This window comes from Plodia interpunctella, chromosome 7 (assembly GCF_027563975.2).
Source record: "Plodia interpunctella isolate USDA-ARS_2022_Savannah chromosome 7, ilPloInte3.2, whole genome shotgun sequence".
Taxonomy (NCBI): Eukaryota; Metazoa; Arthropoda; class Insecta; order Lepidoptera; family Pyralidae; genus Plodia; species Plodia interpunctella.
The window spans coordinates 586,229-608,755 of record NC_071300.1 but is presented as its reverse complement, the minus strand read 5'-3'; the positions used below and the strand labels follow the sequence as shown (position 1 = coordinate 608,755).

Sequence of the window (22,527 nt, the reverse complement as noted above, 5' to 3'; positions counted from 1 at the left end):
ACTTCGTTTCCCTTATTATGTGTGTGCGTCAAAACTCAATTATGTGATCATCGTATGGAGGTATCAACATGAAATTTCTAGTTGTTACTATGTCGTTATAAAAGCTCGACCATTACCTACTTAAAATATCATAGTATCACATTAAATACAAGTAGCCACCATTAAGCCAGTCTTCTTGCCATAAAACTGCCTATAAGTACCATTTCAATATTACCAGGCTATCCACGTGTAGCGAGGGTCTTTTATTGCTTATAAATCATCATTCATATCATTTAGATGGTCGTTTTGGTCATGCATCAAGTGTTTGGACGTCATATCTGGCCATTACTCAGCGATAGTACATAAATAAATAATAACATATTTTATTTCACTTTTATTATGACTGAAATATTCAGAATTTTGATCAAATGTTATATTTTTTAATGTAAAATCTTTAGCTCCATTTCATCAACGAAATGCCAATAAGTAACTGTTAAAAGATCGTTCATATTATACTCGTAGTGTAAGAATAGCTGTGTAACTGTTATTGTATCTGTTATTATATAGCCATTATTCATATATACTTTTACCTAATAGCTCTTTACTTAGTTTTCTATTTGTTAGTTTTATATTGTCACTTTTATGTTGTGGACATAAATAAACAAATTCAAAACCATTTTTATAATCTGTACAACTTTATCAGCAAACCTTACGGGGGTGACATAGTCACTGCGTGACAAAAGCCCTTTAAATCAATAAAGAAAAAAAAATACAACTTTATCTAAAAACTCATAAATAGTGTACAATGTAACTTTATTATTATCTTACTTAATTTGCAATTCTCTCTGAGTTGCTATGATTGGAAACTAACTTTAACCCTTAGTCTGTAATTTATAACTTTTAGGCTCGGTAGCTCCAGTCAACTTTGACGTTAATTTAAATCACTAAGACGAAATGGCGTACTTTGCGTTGTATTGCGTCAGGTAAAAGTTAACGTTAAAATTGACCGGAACAACCGAGCCATAGTTGGCAAATAAATAATTAAAAATTTCAAGGATGAAAAACCTAGACATTATTTCAATATATTTACAATTCAAGTAGACTATAGAGCTAGCCTTAAGTCTATTAAACAGTCTTAAGGCTTCTCGAGCCATTACCAGCCGACACACGTGTGGCACATTTTATTAGCTATAAAGCACAATTCTCTGCTCGGTGTCTGCTATCGCTACAAATTGCACGTGATGTATCACACTCATTATTAGGGTGGGCATGATTCAGGAAACTTAGAAGGAAAAAAAATGTGTTCCATAATATGAGGCAAATGTAATCTTTCATTAGAAATCTTTAACAAATGGCGCCAAATGTTAATTCGGTTTTGACATTTGTGAAGTAAACAAACACAGAATACAAATTGACTAGATTTCGATACAGTTTTGAATTAAGTTTAACTTTGATTTAAATTATCTTTTCAACTTTGTGTACTTTGAAATTAAATTAGAAGTTAATTTTTGACGTCAAATAAGTCATATAATATTAAGAATTTGAAAAGCCATCGAGTGTAAATAATTTGCACTCTTTCCCACTGAAAACGCACGCTGCCTGTTTTCCTTCTAAAGGATTTATATGCGTCGCAAATTAGCTAAACTTACTATTAAATAAACTTTGAACTGATAAGAGCTTAGTCTACCCATTCCATCAGTTTATTCTAATGTCTGTTTATAGGGTAGAAAATCCTTAAAAGGTCCCGAAGCCTGGTCTCCCTATCAGTTACGTCGGCGGTCCGGCTTCCACTGCTAGATTTTATCGTTCCTTCGAACCATTAAACCGGCCATAATGAAGTTTCCCGGATAATGCAGTGGAGCATTACGCAATGATTTACAAGGGCGGCAATAAAAAGAATTTAAGGGATGACCCCGACCGTTAAACCGCGTCATAAAGAAAAAGTATGGCAGCGTGTGCCGACGCTGTGGTGTTTTCGTCATTTGGTGTGTTGATGGTTGTTCAGTTGTTCTCCCTTATTTGTTCGGGTTAGCTTTTGTTTACTGAGCTGTTGTTTTTGATTTATTTATTTGTTTTGGTTGTCAGGGTAATTAGGGAAGTGATATAAGGATGTAAATGTTCGGAAAAGTTAAACCTGCATAAATATACTGAGCTTATTAATATGACCACGCGCCGACCCCGAGTGGCCTCGAGCAAGCGATGTGAATATGCATGAAAATGTATAATTAACAGCTGTTAAAAATTGAATCGTTCTCATAGGAGTTTAAATAATATATCTTGACGACCTCGGTGGCGTAGTGGTAAAGTGCTTGCCTCTGAACCTAGAGGTCCCGGGTTCGATCCCCGGTCGGGTCGTGATGCAAAAATGTTATTTTTCTGATTGGCCCGGGTCTTGGATGTTTATCTATAAATATATATGTTATGAAATATAGTATAGTATTGTTGAGTTAGTATCCTATAATACAAGTCTCGAACTTACTTTGGGGCTAGCTCAATCTGTGTGATTTGTCCTAATTTATTAATTAATTAATTTATCTTTACTCCATCGCATATTACACCGTGATGAACTTAGACTCAACAGTGTACAATTTTATGTTGACTATCATCTGATTGTATGAAGAAGCATTTTAAAATATTGGTGATCTGCTGGCTCTAGAGTTATATTATATTTTATACTAGCGGCCCGTCCCGACTTCGCTCGGGTAAAAACATAATAAATTATACCGCTAAACCTTCCTCAGGAATCACTCTATCTATTGGTGAAAACTGCAGGAAAATCCATGGAGTACTTTTTGAGTTTATCGCGAACAGACAGACAGTCGCAGCAGAGGACTTGTTTTATAATATGTAAGGATGTACTGATTGAGCATTAGAATGTGTAATTACATATAAGTAAGTATAATATGATTTTTATTTCGAAATGTCTAGAAGGCAAAATTCCATATAAAATATCCAGCGATTTTTATGATCTCACCTCCCGCCTAGTCTAATCTATAGCTCACAACACACGTATTAGCCCACAATGAATGTTAATTCCGGGCCAGTGACGATGCACTCCGGCGCAGCGGTGAATAATGTATCAATTTCAGTGGACGGATTATTTTGGCCCCCTGTAGACGGCCGAGTCCTTTGTGGGTAGCTGTGGAGGGCAGAGATTAGATTTGACGCAGAAGTGACTAATCGTTTGTCTATAAAATAGTAAGAATGTTCGATGTCGGTTGAAAACTGGTGGATTTATATTTTAAAAGTCATTACACAAACTTTCTGAAAAAGCCGGCACCAGGTGACCCGTATCTGGTTGCCGGTGTCCATGGGCTGCGGTGTTTGCTTACCATCAGGCGACCTGCAAGCTCGTTTGCCCACTATATCATGAAAAAAGTAGTAAAACAGAAGATCGCATTTTAGTCACAAATCATACAGGCAGAAGTAGAATCTGTAAAGGAAAAATGTCTTTTTACAATATTGTTATAATACAAGGAAAAATCTACTCCTCTATGAAACAAGAAAAATTTAAACTAGCAAATAAAGAATATAATAATAAAATTCATATAAGTAGTAGTCGTATTTTCTTTATTTATATTTTATATTATTTGTATTATTTTTTATATTTAATTAGTCGTATTAGTACCAATACTTGTTAGTAGAGAAATAGGCACAAATTTTCGAATAGCACCTTCTATCTAAATAATCTTTGCGCGTAATTCGTGGACCCCCGCTACGTTAGCCCGCGGGATTCGAACCTTATTACCGCGTTATTATTTTCAAATGTGAAACTCAATACAGCGCACAATGATGAAGCGCTTCCACAGTAACCGATTACTTACCAACCTTTTGGTTACTACACCTAAAGGGCTTTTTGTACGGGCGTCCTACTGTTTCGTAATATGATGGATGGATAGACAGGGTTTAATGGAATTGGTTGAAATAGATGCAAATCATTGTTAGGTTCACGCAGGTGGCGTCATTTAAGAAATGGATTGATTTCTAAAAGATTATTTCTTTTTTAATTAGGCATTTTGATTTTCACCAAAATATAAACATATTTAAATAACTTAATACCAGTGAAATAAATATTATCTCTCACATCTGAGAGTATTCCTGGTTGCTTCCTCAGCCGTTGAGGATCAGAGCCCAGGGTTCGCTAAAAAAGTAAAATTTTTGTGTAAGTAGTGAATGTACAATTAACATTCGGTCAGCCCTATCATAACATTTTTTTAACTCACAACCATAAAGATTTGTGATCATTTTAGAACAGTTTAAATATATTTTTTTTTCTATAAATTTAATGAACATACATACAGCTCACATGTGATTTGTATTTATCAAGTTGAACTTTGATATAGTATCATATATTTCGTATAAATTATTTTATTGTAAGGTGAGGCTGGTGCTTAAAGTTACTCGAACTAAGATATCCCTCAAACGGCTTTGAATCGGCTTGCAAAATAATGCCCCCATTATGCATCCCAGCTATAATTTACTGCAAAATCAACTGCAAACTGCAACTCCGTGCCGCCATTACTCAGTTACCAAATCAATGGCCATTGTACTGGATAGGGTTGTCAGATTTCTCTTTTGATCTATATATTATTGTGCCGTGTGATTCCGACCTAGAATAGGACCACTCACGTGAATGTCGTACGAGGCGATTAAGAGACACGTAACCTGGGCAGCTGAATAGCATTCCCAAGGACAATTTTAAAATTCTTTGTATCAATTATAGAAGTAAAAAATATATTTGATACTAAGTCTACTGTAGACTTCCAAAGCGCAGATGAAGAAGAAGCGGCGCAACAAATTTCACCGCAGCCTTTTCTTCGAAAGCGTCAATAAAAATGTATTTTTTAAAATGCATTCGGTATTAAATAAATCTCTCACAAACTGTTAAAAACAAAAAGTGATGCAGAAAGTGAACTGGCTGAACCAATTTTCATAAAAATTACACAAATAGAAAAACGTACGTACTTATAACATGGGAGAGATTCCCTTCTGTGCTTATAGATTTGATTACTGTTAAACATAGTCCAAAATATAATAGCTTTTCATGATACATTTACACATTTAGGAGCTGGCAACCCTAGAGCGTAACATTAAATTTGTTGCCCTATAACTCATGACGCCCATAATTTGGGGTATGGACCACCACGGGAGGCATTTAATTCTGGCTCATTGAAATGAGATGTGATGATGATATCTCAGTAAATATTTTGTAATTATGGGTTTGGGTATGTGTTCTTTGGTAATTAGTTTAAGTTAGGTATTCGACTTGCGAGACGACTTGGAGAAGCTCCGCTAAAACTGGACAACTACGAGTACAACACTGGACCGGACGAAATGGAATGAATGGAGGCCTTTGCCCAGCAGTGGGATAACTGATGGTTATAAATAAATAAATAATTTGATTGACTGCGTGATTAGGTAGTTGAAGAAAAGTGCACATATTATATTTATCTTAAAAATCAGTAAATAGGAAACAACAATATTTCTAATCGATCAGTGGTTGCAGCGGCACATTCATGTTTAAATTATGAGACAAATAAAATCGGTATCAAAACCTATAAAAAACAAAGAATACAAGTTGATAATCAACCATAGTGCAGGTTTCCTCACGATGTTTTCCTTCACCGGGAGCAGGTGGTCGTCAATGTAAATTACTGTACATGACTCAGATTGGTACACAAACTCATTTTACCCAGACCAGGGGACCTTTCGGTCGATAGGCGTCTTAACCATTACACCACTACCGTTTCACGTAGTTTTGACACTGACATACGATGACGTATGTCGAAACTTCATAAAATTGCAACCGCCATGGATTTAGTAAGTACTTCAGTTGTACGTAGTACCTACTAATTCCATGACAACCGCAATGTTCGGTGTTGCCTATCGACGGACGTCAAAATGACGGAACAAGCCATGCCCCATTGGTCCTGGCTCATTCAACAATCTCTCTCTCTCGTTGTTACTTCTTTTATGACGTTTCATCTCAGCAAGTTATGGCAAAACCGCCAAGTTCGGCGAATTGTTTGCCGTGTGTATAGCTGGTACTAGAATATCAAATACCGCCCTCTATGCGAAAATGTTAAAACTACACATTTTTCTTTCTGAGAAGCATCAGCTAGATAAAAGTTATCTAGCTGATGCTTCTCAGAAAGAAGAATTTTGTTGTCTGCTAAAGCGAGTAGATACTTTTGGTATCGGATAGATGGCGTTAATAAAAAAGAGAACCAATATTTTTTAAATGATAAAAACATTTTTGCTTGCTTATATACTGCATACCTATTTTAGAAAACTAATGAATACTCGTATAAACACATTAAACATAATACATTAGATTTCAACGCCATGTTGCATTATTAGTGTTTTGTTTTTGCTACTTTTTTATTGTTGTTGTTCATACAATAATATTATTGTAGATGTCGCTATAGCAAATGTTTTTTTTAATTAGATACTTTTGGGTCGTCTTCATAATGGTGTGAAGACATACGGTACGATAAAAAGATTAGTATTTTTGGAAAATATTTGATATCAAAATGATAAGCTGTTATTTAAGTTTATATTACTAGATGTTGCCCGGGACTTCGCTCCTGTGGAAATTTTGAGATAAAATAGCAATCTTGGATAATGTACCTTTCTAATGGTGAAAGAGTTTTTGAAATCGGTGCCATAGTTTCGGAAGATTACTTGCCTCAAACATACAATCTCACAAAGTCACAAAGTCACAAACGCTTACCTCTTTATAATAATAGTATAGATATAGGTTATATTGCGTGGACTTTTACCTATAGAGCTAAAAATTTATAAATTCAAATCAAATTCAAATCATTTATTTAGAAATTAGACCTTCACAGGCATTTTTTATCGTCAATTTTTATATTTATACTTATTTCTCACAAGCTACAAACTACTGGCATTTCGGAACGACCACTGCTGAGAAGAAATGCCGAAAGAAACTCATTTGAACAGTGTTGGTCCCTATCATGCCAGAAGGGCTTACCATTAGATGAACCCATGATTCCATGAGTTAAAACAGAAGTCAAAGCAAATCTAATGGTATCACAATAACAATACTATACAGATAATAAATAACCCCAGGTGCTATTATAATAGGAGTTATTGAAATCAATATATATATATATATAGAATGGAATTGTTGATATTATTATAATGACAATGAAATGTTTTGTCGTTGGAAGGAAACGTTAATAAACCAACATGAGCTGTAGGATCGATATGAGTTGGACGGATATCGTGTCGCTATAGAATTCTGGAGACAATTTCTATAGATCCTAGAACACGGAGCAAGGTAATAAGGACGATGAAAACAAGTCTAAACTTCAAGGACCTGAATCAATTTATTTTGAAATAATTGACTTTCGAACGGTGCAAGAATTTCCAATTTACATTGTAAATTGACAATGTAAACAAATCTAAAAGGCGCTTAGGAAAAATTTCAGTTTTATGGCTGTGGTTAATTTTGTTGCGCCCGTTCTTCTTAACCCTCTGAACGCAGTATATCTTAGACGTCCTATATCTTAAATGGCAGAATACGTTAGGAAAGCTTACAACTTAAGAAGTCGTTAGCGTTTCACGATTGTTTCCGACGGACGTCTAAAGGTATCTATGTCATTTAGAGGGTTAGGGGCTAGATTCTCATGCAATCGATGTTTATTTCATCAATTTTAATTATTTAATTTAAAAATCGAATACCTATTGTGGAATGTATTTGTAATTTGTTTTTGGTTTGATGATGAAATAATTATGATTCATGTTATCTATATAAAAATTATTCGTCATCATTACGATCGATATGTAGTGATGACCCTGTTATCGTGAGGTCAATCTGTAGGTATTATTTGTTTACTTATATTATGATATTTTCCTTGATAGACGTTAGTGTTCATGTTTATTATTGTGGCTAAACATGAGCTAACATAAGAGGCATATAGGCCTTGGTATTTTGCGATTTGTTATTACTGGAATATAATTGATATTGCGCCAGTTCGGTGAGCAAGAAAGGTGAGAAGCGGTGGTGGTGTAATGGTTAAGACGCCCGCCCGTGGATCGAAAGGTCCCAGGTTCTACTCGTGCCACATGAGTTTGTATACCAATCTGACTCATGTATAGTAGTTTTCATCGTCCACCACTTGCTTCCGGTTAAGGAAAACATCGTGAGGAAACCTGCACACTGGTTGATTCTTATTAACTTGTGTGTGAAATGGTGAAGGCAATGGCAAACCACTTCATTAATATAGCCAAGAAAGTTGTTGTGTGTGTTTCATTCCATGTAACAACCACGACCTCCTTCCATGAGGACATGACCTTCCTCAGCCATGAGGAATACGACTGTGAAGTATGAATTGATATTGTGAATTGCAAGAAATAACCTGTTACCGAAAGCTTATGCAATAACATTTTTATGTAATAGTGACTATAATTATTGTCTGTAGCACTGATAAATAACTAAGACCAGAGGCAGTGACACATGACAATTGAGTGGGGAGACTTTGCCCAGCAGTAGGACATGACGTAGATATAAAATAAATAAATATATAACATTCGCCAGCAGCTTTTTTCAAAGTCACTTTTAGTTGAAAAGTTTTGAGATTTAAAATAGCCTATTTTATTTGACATAGATATTTATATAAAGAACCTTTATTATTTTTAAAAGCGCATGTTTGCTTATTAACGTAAAGTTTCAATTTAAATAATAAAATAAATTTAGGATGGCTTAGCTGATAGTGAACAAAGAAATGTGGCCATATTTTCATAACTAAGTGATTGCTCTTGGTGAATGCTTAACCGCACTTAAATCGAGTTTCCCAACACTTAGCAAGTTTTATCGAGTTACCAACTATGCACACCACTATATTCGATTAAATCTAAGACTGAAACAACTTAAATTTTCATCCAATTAAGTTCTTACACTACTTTAATTTGTCAAAGAATATAATGTTTTAGCTGAGTAGATAAATATATTAAATAATATAAATATACTAGGACATATCACACGGATTGAGCCAGCGCCAAAGTAAGTTCTAGACTTGTGTTATGGGATACTAACTCAACGATACTATATTTTATAACAAATACATATATAGATAAACATCCAAGACCCGGGCCAATCAGAAAAAGATCATTTTAATGTAAGAAACTAACTATAAATAAAAAAATAGTGCTCTAAAATCAAATTCTTTGTACCATAATTATTTGACGTCATGTCGGTCTGCTACTGTTAGGTCAAGATGTTAAATGAACTTCTTCAGATTGACCCGGGTCTTGGATGTTTATATGTAAATGTATGTTGAGTTAGTAACCCCTCGGCCTTAAAAAAACATATATTATCTTTAAAACTACTTCCCCACCATACTTTAAACCATTGTAAAATTATTATAGCTGCAAAGTTTCAGATTGATAAAGGCTAAAACTAGACCTAACCGAGAGTAAGCAGGTTACAACTAGATTTAGCCAATAGAGATCGGCTGCACCCCTACACCTATAATTTCATCAAAACTAAACAATTTTATTAGAAAATCTTAATCGTCACTGCATGACTAGCTGCTTGCACACGTCGCAACTCAACGCTGTATGCAACTTCTCCAGTTCACAAGAAATGCACAAATAGAAGTAGTCCTTCCTCGACGAGACCTCTGACATATGACAAACATGTCTTTGCTGAGTTAGTGTTGCAGGATTATGTCTTTGTAAACTTGGCCTGCAAACGTGTGACATAGAAACGGGACGTTTTATAAGAATCTATTCAAACTGGGCTAAGGTTTTGTATAATCCAGATTATTGAAATTAGCGATGCATAAAACTTCTAATTATTTATTTATCCTTCTGCGGCTCATTTCTTCCACTGCAGAACATGTCTGAACAAGTCATGAACTAAAATCGTACGCTTCACGGTAGGTATTACTTTTCTACGTCGTGCTTCCAATCTTGATAAAAATATACATATTAACGATTTGTTAAACAATAACAAAATAATTATACAATTTATAAAATTAAGTACTAACTATTCTAGTTCAACTTTTACTGAATTTATCTCAAACTTTAAAATTCTTTTTTCTATTTAGGATAATATACTTTACATCGTATAATGACATTCAAAAAATTACTTAAATTAAGTATACGGCCGATTTCTAAAAGGCAGGTGAAGAAGAAGCGGCGCAACAAACTTCACCGCAGCCTTTTCTCTAAAGACGTCAATTAACAAATATTTGTATGCAAATGTATATATATATTAAAAGGTACGTATTTATTCGAGACAGTGAAATGGCTTACCCTATAATAAAGTCCGTTTGAAAATAGTTTAGACACCAACTGCTACCGTTAATTTTAAAACAGTTCCTGCCCTGATAAACAAGTTTAAATATTTGAAAACTAGGGAGTGCAAGTTTAGATAGTTCCTAGTTTTGGTCTAGTCATGAAGCTTGAATTTATTACGAGAATAGTTAATGTTACCCGTCGTTAGAGTATGTATGATACAGCAATATACTTCTAGATATAACTTGGAATGCCATGAAAATACTGTATTTTTTTATTTGAATTTTGGATTGTTTCAAAATGAACTTTGTTAAATTCATATGTCAAAATCTTCTTTTTAATCTAAGCGCTTTCTTAAAACCAAAATACGTTAGCGCGCAAACATACCATACGCATAAACATACATACCCTGAACCATTAATACGCATAAAGATGTTTTCTTTCTCAATCGCTGAAATGAAATTTTCATGTGTTCCACAATGTTGGATGTTGATAGTACAAGCGCTGTTCAATTCCAATTTAGATAGGATTTAATTTGATGTGCACGGAAGTTGCTCAGGACTTGAGATAATTTGATTAGCAATTAATATCGGCCGTGAGAGAGCCGAGAGAGAAATCAATAGCCGGAGTAAATCTAGACTGACTTAATTATTGCTGGAAATTTCATGAAATCGCCTTGTGAATAAGCAAACGAAATTTTCGCATTCTCGAGATATAATTGTTGCTATAATTTTTGTTTATTACAGCAGTAATCACGTTTGTTTTGTTATCTTTTATGTTTGCAAACCATTAAATACATTCGTACAATCCTACAACTGTACAATTCTACATTCGTACGCTATTTTTGGATTATGGATTCTGAAAATAAGAACGTGGTAATGCTGTCTCCCTTCTGCACAGTTACTTGAAGGCAATTAATTACCGGGACTGGAATTATTGTAAATACGTAGTTTTATATTTAATTTAGTTCTTAGTTTCATTTTAAAATCGTTACCTACAAAACTAATGTTTTTCGTTTCAGCTACATGGCACTGCTAGGAAACGGAGTCACTTGTAGAATGAAGATATACCTATTATGGAGAAGCCAAGACGTTGGGCTCAGAAGACTATCGTCGAGGATTAATAAGACTTAATAATGCATTATGTTTACTTTTGTCAAGCACAGTGAGAAATACGACGGGAAACCAGTCTGTGACAAACTAAACTAGGTTGTTTTAATAATCATTTGGTACAAATGTAAATAAATAGCTGCACCCCGGGGTTACTCTCGTGGGAATTTTGGGATAAAAAATACTCAATGTATTATTCCAGGTTATATTCCACCCGTGTACCAAATTTTGATAACAATCAGTCCAGTAGATTTTGCGTGAAAGAGTAACAAACATACATACACATCTTCACAAACTTTCGCATTTATAACATTAGGAGAATTAGCAGGATAAATGATTACGAATGACATGTTTGAGATGAATTTATTTAATTATTTAAGCGTTTGTCATAAGACATATTCGATGTACTTACAGAAAATGTCTAAAGTTTTTTTAAATTCAATAATACGTGGTATTTTTTCAGACTCACTATTTGCAAGATAAAGGTCTGATCTTAAATTGCAATTTGCAAACAGCTACACTAATTGCAAAACTATATTAAATGATATCAGAAGAAAATTAGGTGCTATTTTATGCACAGATTGCAATTTGCAAACTGCTACACTAATTGCAAAACTATATTAAATGATATCAGAAGAAAATTAGGTGCTATTTTATGCACAACATCATACATTAGTATAAACGAAGGATTGTGTTTTTAATTAAAAGCTTTTATTTAACTTGCAATGTATGTGTATGTATGTTTGTTGAGTGGAATCTTGCTACTCAATTTTGAAGCAGATATCTTCAACCGATTGACCTGAAATTTTGTAGACACGTTTAGTTTGGATGATAATACACGATAGGCTGTGACATAATTCTAACTCCAATATCCACCATATTAGACGGCATGGAATTTTTACTTGTGTAAATAAACTAGTACCTATTTAATTGAGTAAAATACTATAGATACTTACCCAAACCTTGCGACAACCTTTTATTGTCATATAAATTGTGTATAATGATGTTATAAATTGATAATTAAAATTTGAAAGGAAAATTTTATTTTCTTCTCTTTGGAGCATTTCAATAAAAGCTTTTTTTTTAAGTTTTTTTTCTTTTAATTTATTATAATTATTCACAGTTGAGAACGCTGGACTTAGTCTGTATGGATTTGGTAGTTGGTGTAACTATCATTATTAACCACATCAACACTCAAAGAAGACAAAGTATGTGCGATAACAATATAGGATCGCTGTTCCGGGGTAGATTTCTTGTGGGATGTAGATGATGTTTTAATTCATTCCCAATTTGTCAGCTTTGATGATGTCTTGGACAATCTCCTTTATCTCAGGATCATTCTCGATGATTGCCTGGACTTCGGCCGAGTCGATAGGCTTCGCTTCGCCGTGGTATGTCTGCTCTGTGTATAAGTGGTTCTGCTTTCTGCACGTGCCGTGTAACTGTAAACGTAATTGAGAAAATCAGTTAATAAACAATATTTGTACAACGTAAGTATTAACAAATTTTTCAAATTTTTTTCACTACCTTCATATTTTTTTTTTATTTTAATAAAATTTCGTAAAGTAAAGCAACTGACCTTATCCCACAGAGTCATGTTAAAGCCAAAGTTGCAATGGAAGAACTCGTGGTGTTTGTCATGGAAGTCAGAATCGGGCTGCCACGGCTGCCACCACTGCGCTGTGAAGTTGATGCCCGAGTGATCCAGAATGCCATGAGTGTAGTTATAGATTGCGATCGAGTAGAATGCAACTGGAAGTAGGAAAGCGATAATAATGTTAACTAGCTTCTTCGTGTCATTCATGATGTAAATTAAATGAAAAATGAATGAAAAAAAAATGAATGAAAATGAAAACTGACACTGCACCAAAACTACTAAATTGTATATGTATCAGTCTAATAGAAATCACATTGTCCACAAACTAACAACACTTTACAATTCACGTCTTGAATAAACCTACAAGTAACACATAACTTATTAGATCCAGGAATTTATTTCCTCCTGGAAACAAATTCCTAATGGGTCTAGCATAAGGAGCAATCCTGGCTTCATGTTATCATGGGTGTCAATGGTCTGACTACTAAGGATACAAAAGACTGTGTGAAGTAGAAAAGAAAAAGTGTGAAAGCGGATCCTGGGTTTTGACGCTTTATGACTAAATGAGAAAATCTATGGCAGGAAACAGAGTAGAATAGAAAATACTCCATAGACATGAACCTCGTCCTTAAATTTATTGATTGATTAAGAAAACGGGATAACGCTCAGATGTGAGAGAGAATATTTTATACAATCCAATAGTTGTTTTAAGCTATTTCTAGGAAAAAAAATTTCTAACACACCCAAAGTTATTTACTAAAATGTGTAATGATTAAATCGATAATTTCTATAACATCTAACTGTATTACACCGATTTAGCAGTATAATTGGTTTGAGATCTCTGTTTAACAGGCATCTGATCACTTTTATTTCGCCACACCGCTATAACAATCTAATGACCACGACTCTGCAGAGAATTAAAATTCAAACTTCCTTATTCAGTGACGATTAAAAATATTTTTATAGTACAGTTAACGGCACATCAAGTTACTCTGCTTGAACCTCTATGGCGTGGTAACAGCGGCTAGTTTTCAATGAATTTAGGTAGGATAATGTGCTGTTGACTGTACATAGTGCACTCACTAAGTCGAGAAGGAAATAATACTCACACCAGTGAACAGGGAACAGGAACAGCGGCAGAATCACAGTAGCTTGAATGTGTAGCAATTCTATAGGATGAATGGCAGTCACTGAGAACATGGTGGGCTGTTTGTATTTGTGGTGGTGTTTGTGGAAGTGCTTGTAGAGGAAAGGCGTATGGTACATACGATGAAGGATGTACGTTGTGTAGTCCTGGAAATTAATTAGAGACTCATAATTATTAGGTACCTATAACCATTTTGTAACGTAATGTCTAATGAATGCGAAAGTAAATTTGTTTGTTGCTTCTTATCGCTTCTACTTAACCAATATTCTTGAAATTTTTGGTACGTGTACTTTAAAGAGAAAAACATAGATATTTCATCCTAAACAAATAAGTGCTACCACGCGAAATACACGCGGTCGGATATATTTATATATATTTATAGCTAGTCAATCAAAATACTTCTAAAACTGCAGAAAAAATATCAGTATTCAATCGCATGTAATGTTACATTTTTTCATGTACCCTTGTAATGGAGAAAATTTCCAATAAATTTTGACGACAGTGTTATAATTATGTACCACTTTAAGTATTCTGACGTTTTTCTAATCATCACGTTAAGTACTTTTTGAGAAATGTCCACTTTTATATCAGTGTAGGTCAGCACTGATATAAAAGTGGACATTACTCAAAAAGTACTTAACGTGATGATTAGAAAAACGTCAGAAATAAATACTGACCATATAAATAAAAATAACGGGGAACTGCAACAAGAACCACAGCCATCCATACTCGTCAATTTGGAAGTAGACAGTGGAAGGGTTTCCGTTGAAGATGTAAGTGGCGAGAAACGCGGAGAAGCTACCGACGATGAAGAGCGATAACGAACCGAGCTTGATCTCGTGGCGCTCGAGTTCTGGACTCAACCATTTTGTCGGCTGGATCTTCCATTCATGAGCCACGTGGCGCTTGTTTATGTAGTAGTACCACTGAAACGCAATATTTTTACATCTATATCCTAACTATCCAAACTGATATTATAAAAATGATAGTAAGTTTTGTTTGTTACCACTTCACGCTCTATCTGCTCAACCAATCGTGTTGAAATTTCGCACAAATATCGTAAGGGCGTAGACTACTTTATATCTCGGAATAAATAACTATTTTCGTGGGAATTTACGCGGACGAAGCCACGGAAAAAATCTAGTCTTAAGACCTTAAAGTATAGCCTTATTAGTAAACCAAAAAGGCTATTCTTGGCTATAAAGGTCGTCTGTTCCTGTTCCCTGTACACTACTTGACAGAATCATTTTAGTAGTTAGATTTACAATTTATAAGTTGGACTGTGGACTCTGCACTAAGCGATGCTTGTGTCGCAGCGTTTTGCTATTTGCTTCTTTGGTTGTATAGTATGACATTGTAATTACCTATTATTTAAGATTTCGATTAAGCTTTTTTCAAGAGTGCTTATAATAAAAATCAACTGCAGTAGCATATTATTATAAAAGGGGCACGTTTCTCACATGAGACAAAGACTATCCACAGAATACGCGTGACTAATCGACCTCACTTAGCGCCGACTTCTGGGTTACTTTACTTGATGTTCTTCATTTAGCTGATACAGATGTTCTTCGACTATTCCATCTTTGAGTGTTTGCGTTGCATTTGGATTAAAATAAAACTTTAATATGTTGAAGATTCGGCTAAGATTTCAACCAGCTTCTACCAAGATTTCAACCCGCTCGCCTAATTTCAACATTATTTAGGAATACTATTGTCTCAATTGAATATGGTCAATTGAGACAATAGTATTCCAAAATACGCTTACCCTACCCTTAGACGCCTCGTAAGACATTATAGGTTAAAGAGTGACCTTATTCCAGAGCGGGTCATATCCTCGTGGATAGTACATTTTTATTTCCTCTTCGATCCACCAATGACGGAATAATAGGTACTTTTTTTTTCTATTATAGGTACTAACATTCGAGAAATACATGTTTCTGTAAGATAGATTAATCCGTAATATATTTATGACATAGTTATACGAATATGATTCATTACTATCTTACTAGAAATATAATTATAAGAGGGTTTGAACCCTCTTATAATTATATTCCTAGTTTAGTGATATAGTTATATTAAGTACTAGATTTTGTTTAGTGATAATTGTAAGAGCAACAATATATAAAATTCGAAATTACTCACATGCAAAAATCCTCCCACCAAAAAGTACATGCTGAAAGACACTACGTGCGCGACTATGAAGATCACGAAGAAGTTCTCCATCTTGAGTTTCTTCAGAGTGACCAGCTCGTAGATCTCCTCGGTGGTCGTGTTCCTACCGCTCTGAGTATGGCCCGCGGCTTGCTTCAACGCTGTGATGAGGATTATCACCCATTCTCCTGGATTTTTTGATATAACATTAAAATTAGTAATTACAACACTTATATAAGGATCCTTAATTAGGGTAACTGACACTGTTAATGAGTTTCTTTCGGAATTTCTTCTCAGCAGCGGTGGTTACGCAATGTTAGCAGTTTATCTTTCTGAGAAATACTATATAAGTATATAGTAAAAAAAAAAAAATTGTGTGTTAAATTAATGCTTGAGAAGGTATTAATACTTACAGTTTAACATACAACACTTCTTTCTTGATTGTTTCTATTCATTGTGGTCGATTTTTATTCTAAGGTACATGATGTAATCATTATTAGGATGCAGTGCGAACACCACTGCGTACCGCATGTCCAAGAAAATGTATTGGGCTTTTGAATTGCAAATGATTTTTAAGTTTTGACTATCGATTAGAATCTTTTTAGATTTTATTTGTATAATAGAAAATATTATGAATTTAAATTAATTAGATTTTTTCTTCACGTTCAGTTTTTTGTTCTCGTGATAAACTAAACGATCACCAATCATTACTGATGTGTAAATAGCATATTGTTTTAAAAAAAAATCAAATAAATACCTTGTTCTGGTTAATACTAATAGTTGTTAATTTAAAAATGTTTCTATGTAACTGGGTGAAACAAAAAAATAAATAAATAATGGATATCAAATTTGCAAACACAACTAATCAGCATAAGTTCATTGAGTATTTACACAATAATAGAGGGTCAATAGGTCATAGATGATAGCTGAGGAATGTTATAGATAAAAAAAAACTATAAACTAATCATAACCATATTATAAACGTAGATTATGATGGTCACTGCTCTATTTATACTATACTACTTTGCAAGGGTATTATAATAAACATATCATCGGGCAGAATTTATCTAAATTAAAGTTTGGTATTTTTGAAAGTTAGCTTCAAATAGCGCAGTGTAATTGACTTCGATATTTCCTGTGTATGAATATATAAACTTTTAATGCTTTATCTAGATTATATTTCAGCTACATTTTTTTTATTGATTTCAGCTTATTATATAAGCAATCAAACTGACGTATTGACTTGTATAAATTCAGATTATTCGCGGTTATCAATATGATGTCCAGTTTTAAAGATCTGAGCATACATTGGGACAGGCAGGTACAGACGGTGGGAAGCGACTTTGTATAAAACAAAGTCGCTTCCCACTGTCTGTTCCTGCCTACCATGTAATGATGGGCAATGTGATTATAATTAGAGAGCTTAGTGTGGGTTTGCGTTTTACTTCTCACCATCGAGTCGATTCGCAGTGAGTCGCAGCTAACTAATCAAAGGGCGCCATTATGACGTAACGACAACCACACGGCGATATGATTGGTTCGCTGCGTCTCACTGCGAATATACTCGATGGTGAGACGTATTTAGCACAGACGCACAAAGCATTAAATGGTACAACAAAGTAAATTAAAAATAATATTACCTCTCAAAATAGCCCCAAACGTGAATATTGCCAAAGTGCTAACGACCGTATTTATCACGTTGGGCACTTTGGCAAAAAAGTTTTCTAACGAATCGGAATAGTTCTCAATCCATCGGATACCATCAATGAAGGGGTCCCACCTCTTGGTCGGCTCCGGAATATCTTCAGCATTCACGTGTTGGCCGTTCTGGTGTGGCCGGTGACGCATTTCTGATGATAGCGTCATTTTAACCTGAAAAGTTCCGTACTTGAATATTATGTTAAACAGTATGTTGTATATATACTGCACATCCATACTACCATATCCAAACGAAGTCCAAAACACACCTAAACTCTATTAATCTTATCTCATTTTGTTATTCCTGGAATATGTTCGTTGGAAGATCAACCTAATATAAAATAGAATAAACTACAGCAAAACTTTGCAATGAAAAAGTATTTAACCCCCCTTGCAAAAAGAGGGGTGTTATAAGTTTTACCGCTATGTATGTCAGTCTGTGTACGTGAGACCGTAGCTCATAAACGGCTCATAACCGATTTGGATGCGGTTTTTTTTTATTTGATAGCTAATTTTAATGCGGTGGTTCTTAGATATGTTCGACCAAAATCGGTTCAGCATTTCAAAAGTTGTAGCGAAATTAATATTGAAAGCCGAGGAAGGTATCTTTTTAATTTGTCTAACAAATAATCTTGTATTTATTTACATAAAGTACCTACCTATTATGAGTATTAAGTGCATGATTTTAAGTGATGATCGTATGATTACACTCGTATGAGTTTTATCTAAAAATTTGCAATCGCTGTTGGGTCAAATTATGTATAAATACAAAGGTCATTTACGTAAAATGTCAATGGTATGAAAAATTTAAATGTTCGCTGACAATAATTACACTGAAAATATAAATAAAATACGCTTATAAAAACGTATAATAAAATTTAAAACACCGCACAAAAATCGAATGCAAATTTATTTGTGAATTTATTAACATGACGAGATTTTTTTCTTTATCATAAAAAGTTAAAAGATTAGTGAGAAAAGGTATCCACAATTTAATGAATACGATCACTGTTCATTGATGTTCCCTAGTTTATACTCACCACGCATGTATAAAATACATGCGTATATCTGAACTGAATAAACATAATATTGCAGTAAGAAATGTTAGTAATTATTGAAAACATACATACATATTTAGACTCCTATTTGAAATTTTATTAAAACATCTCCCAAGGAAAGTAGCGCTTGATAAAATACAAGTTTATTTGTTAGGCAAATTAAAAAACGCCCGACTCTCAATATTGATTTCGCTACATCTTTTGAACGGCTGAACACGGCACAAGAATTTGCTATTAAATAAAAAAACCGCATCCAAATCGGTTCACACCGACAGACCGACATACTTAGCGGTAAAACTTATTACACCCCTTTTTTTGCGTCGGGGGTTAAAAACCAAATAGGGCATACCTTTTACTGACATAGCCTCTGATACTTAAAAAAACTTTGCCGCTCGGCTCTAGAATATAAATATTATCTCGGGGATGTCATACGAGACGACTGAAAGTTAAAAAAAAGCTTATGATATGAGATAGACTAAAACAGCATTCCCAATTAAGGTTGATTTCAGGCAGGCTGTTGGTTGTAAAAACACAGGCGAATCTTTGATACAATTTTCGTTTCGCAAAATTCGGGGGATCACGAGAAAGGGAATAAAATAAAAGTAGTTTACCTTACAGAAAATCCTTAATACACTCAATGATTAAATATATAAATAAGTTTGACACGTCTCATAACGGCAAATAAAAATTGCCGATTAAAGTATAAATGATTATGTTAACTAATGGTCATGTTAGCAAGTGAAAAAACTATGATAACAGTTTTAAAAACAATGATGTAAGCAGCGAGGTGGACCATGATTGGCCAATGCTGGCTCTTCACTTTAAAATCGATGTACATTGCTCAATTTTATCTTATATCGCATAAATTCAAACTGAGCAATGTATTTCTATTGATAAAAAATAAGTAAATAAATTGAATTACTAACAGTGACACTAAACTGTGACTCGCTCAGTAATAAAACAAAAAATATCGTTAAATGCTGTAGCTAAATTTGTAACATTCGTAATTTTTATATATTGAGTTTGTTTTTTATATTTCCCCGAGAGTGTCATAATAACTTTTTGAATGCAAAAAAATTGGAAAGTTAAAGTTCTACACAACTATAGGCTTAAAAACTCATCAGCGTTTGGCTCTGCCGGGATAAAATAAAAGATTGTTTTCGTCCCATTTCCCCCACAAATTACAGACACAACGTCTTCCCAATTTAACCTCCCATAAATCATTAGGGTGACAAAACAATTTTTCCAACAATGCAAATATTGGCGAACAAAAATAAAAATATTCGTCGACATAGCTTAGATTGAAACAATGGCCGAAAATAATAAGATCGCTTCTATTCAAGGGCGCTCGACTTTTTCCCGACAGGCCAAAACTCGAAGGAGAAGATATTCTTATATTGAGCGATATGAATTTATGAATAGCAACTTCAGTATGCGTGAGGTAAAACACTTAACACTTATATTTCTTCAAATTATGTCCTTATTCATCAAGATTCAGATCGAAATACATACATACAGGAAATACATAATATCACGAATATGTTACTTATAGAACCAAATATTTAGAGTTAAAACGTAATACTCACACAGGAATATCAATGAATTTGACATTGGTAATTCCGAGTTATGACCGAACCACCTCAGCTATCATCGTTTCTCGTTATCATTGTGAAGTATATTCACTACAACTGAAATATATCATGCTTTAGACTCTTATTTCTCAAGATGTGGCGTTTGCAAACAGTTTCAAGAATGGATAGACTTACGATTCCTCTTCTCCTTTCCTTTCCTTCCTTCCTCTTCCGTCCGTGACTCTGCCGAAAGCAGACGTGTTATCGTATTTAATTATTGCAAATAAATATCATACGCGCTAATATACATCGTATAGCTGCTAGTGGTCGTGTCAATTTCCTATCAAGACACCTGGCGTACTTACGCATAATAAAATCAGCACTGCACTGCGGGAGCGCCACGGCAACCTACAGCGAGTGCGGCTACCGCACCCTCACCTCCGCGAGAAGAAACGGCTGCGATTTTTCGTCCCGCTCCTACGCTGCATCGCGCGCCGCGTAGCAACTCAAGCGCGACGTAACACCTGCTACGAGCTGTGCTACGTACGAGGCTACGACGACGCGACGTCATCACCTGCCTACGCGCTGTCTACAAATTACGGTGAGCTGCGCTACGAGTGCTACGACAGTGCCCCAGCGGACTGTATCAGATGAGTTGTTTTTGTATTGCTACTTGTTGACGGGAAGGTGAGCGCTATTGGCAGACAACGAGTTCTTTTTAAAATATCATTCTACCAGATTCTACTTTGTGTCTATTTGACTTGCATGTCAGCTATGAATACCTCGATTGAAAAATCGTCTTCTGAACCCGACTTACATGTTACACCGCCGAATTTTGTTGTTAGTCGTAAAAAGAGGGCTAGAACGGATGACTATATAACTGTACCTGAATTTACCTCCTGTAAGGATGACATCACGAAGTCAATGACAGCACTTTTTGCTGCTTCCGATAAGAAGATGAACGAAATGTTAGTGAGTATTAAGGATGTTCAGGGTACTAACCGCGGCATTTTGGACTCAGTTTCCCTATTAGCGGAGCAAAATGAACAGTTAAGAAAAGAAATTGAATCACTAAAACTTCAGGGTAGAGAGGATAGGGAATATATTGCTATACTTGAAAACAAAATTGAGGACCTTCAAATGTCAAATCGTAAACAGAACTTGGAATTGAAAAATGTTCCTCGAAAAGAAAATGAATCGAAGGAGGACTTGGTAGAAATGGTTATCAACTTATCAAAAACTATTGGATGTGAAGTTTCAAAAAAAGACATAAGTGATATTTACAGAGTACGTGGTAAGAAAGATGCTCCCAAGAACTTACCAATTGTGATCGAAACAACGTCAACTTTTGTGAAGACCGACATTATGAGGATGGCGAAAAACTTTAATATAAGAAATAAAACGAAACTCACCGCTAAGCATTTGGGTTTCCGAAAAGATGAGGAAGTCCCTATCTTTATTTCCGAAAATCTGACGAGTAAAGGATCGCGATTACACTTTTTGGCACGGGACCTAGTGAAGAGTAAAAACTATAAATTTTGTTGGACAGCGTATGGTAAAGTCTACGTCAGAAGAACTGAAAACTCTCCTATCATCATCATAAGGTCGGAAGCTCAATGTCAGGATCTTATGAATGCCACGTGACTAGTACTTATTTTTATTCTATGCTTATTTTGTTCTATTTTTATAATATTTAAATACACTTTTGATTCTGTTTTTAAAAGTAACATGCACACCCACACATACAACATACACACTTGCAACTCTGGTAAATACTATGTAGCACTTGCCACCACTAAAAATACGTCTCAATTACAATTTTTTGAATTTGCTTTGAAATTGATATTTTTTTCTGAGAACAGTCGCTTGAAAATAAAACTGATCTTGGTTAAGTATGGGCTTATTTCATATACTTTTTGTTATGGATAATCGGCTTAATACTATTTCA

The 22,527-nt window shown here is 34.6% G+C and overlaps 2 protein-coding genes across 3 annotated transcripts; one reads left to right on the top strand and one right to left on the bottom strand.

The window, feature by feature from the left end:
• Positions 1–12,433: 12,433 nt before the first annotated feature.
• On the bottom strand, positions 12,434–20,970 carry LOC128671313 (lathosterol oxidase-like). Of its 2 annotated transcripts, XM_053747681.2 has the most exons (9): positions 20,775–20,970; positions 20,595–20,696; positions 19,358–19,447; positions 17,893–18,124; positions 16,244–16,440; positions 14,779–15,027; positions 14,064–14,247; positions 12,937–13,109; positions 12,434–12,799 (listed from the first exon to the last, which is right to left on the bottom strand). In XM_053747681.2, exons 4-9 carry the CDS (start codon positions 18,116–18,118, stop codon positions 12,632–12,634), a joined length of 1,197 nt encoding a protein of 398 aa, XP_053603656.1. In that variant the 5' UTR covers positions 18,119–18,124; positions 19,358–19,447; positions 20,595–20,696; positions 20,775–20,970; the 3' UTR covers positions 12,434–12,631. The 2 variants fall into 2 exon arrangements, with proteins under 2 accessions (XP_053603656.1, XP_053603655.1); XM_053747680.2 differs by lacking the exons at positions 19,358–19,447; positions 20,595–20,696; positions 20,775–20,970 and adding an exon at positions 19,620–19,742.
• A 383-nt stretch (positions 20,971–21,353) lies between these two features.
• On the top strand, positions 21,354–22,223 carry LOC128671404 (uncharacterized). Its single transcript, XM_053747852.1, has one exon. It carries the CDS (start codon positions 21,354–21,356, stop codon positions 22,221–22,223), a length of 870 nt encoding a protein of 289 aa, XP_053603827.1.
• Positions 22,224–22,527: the final 304 nt, after the last annotated feature.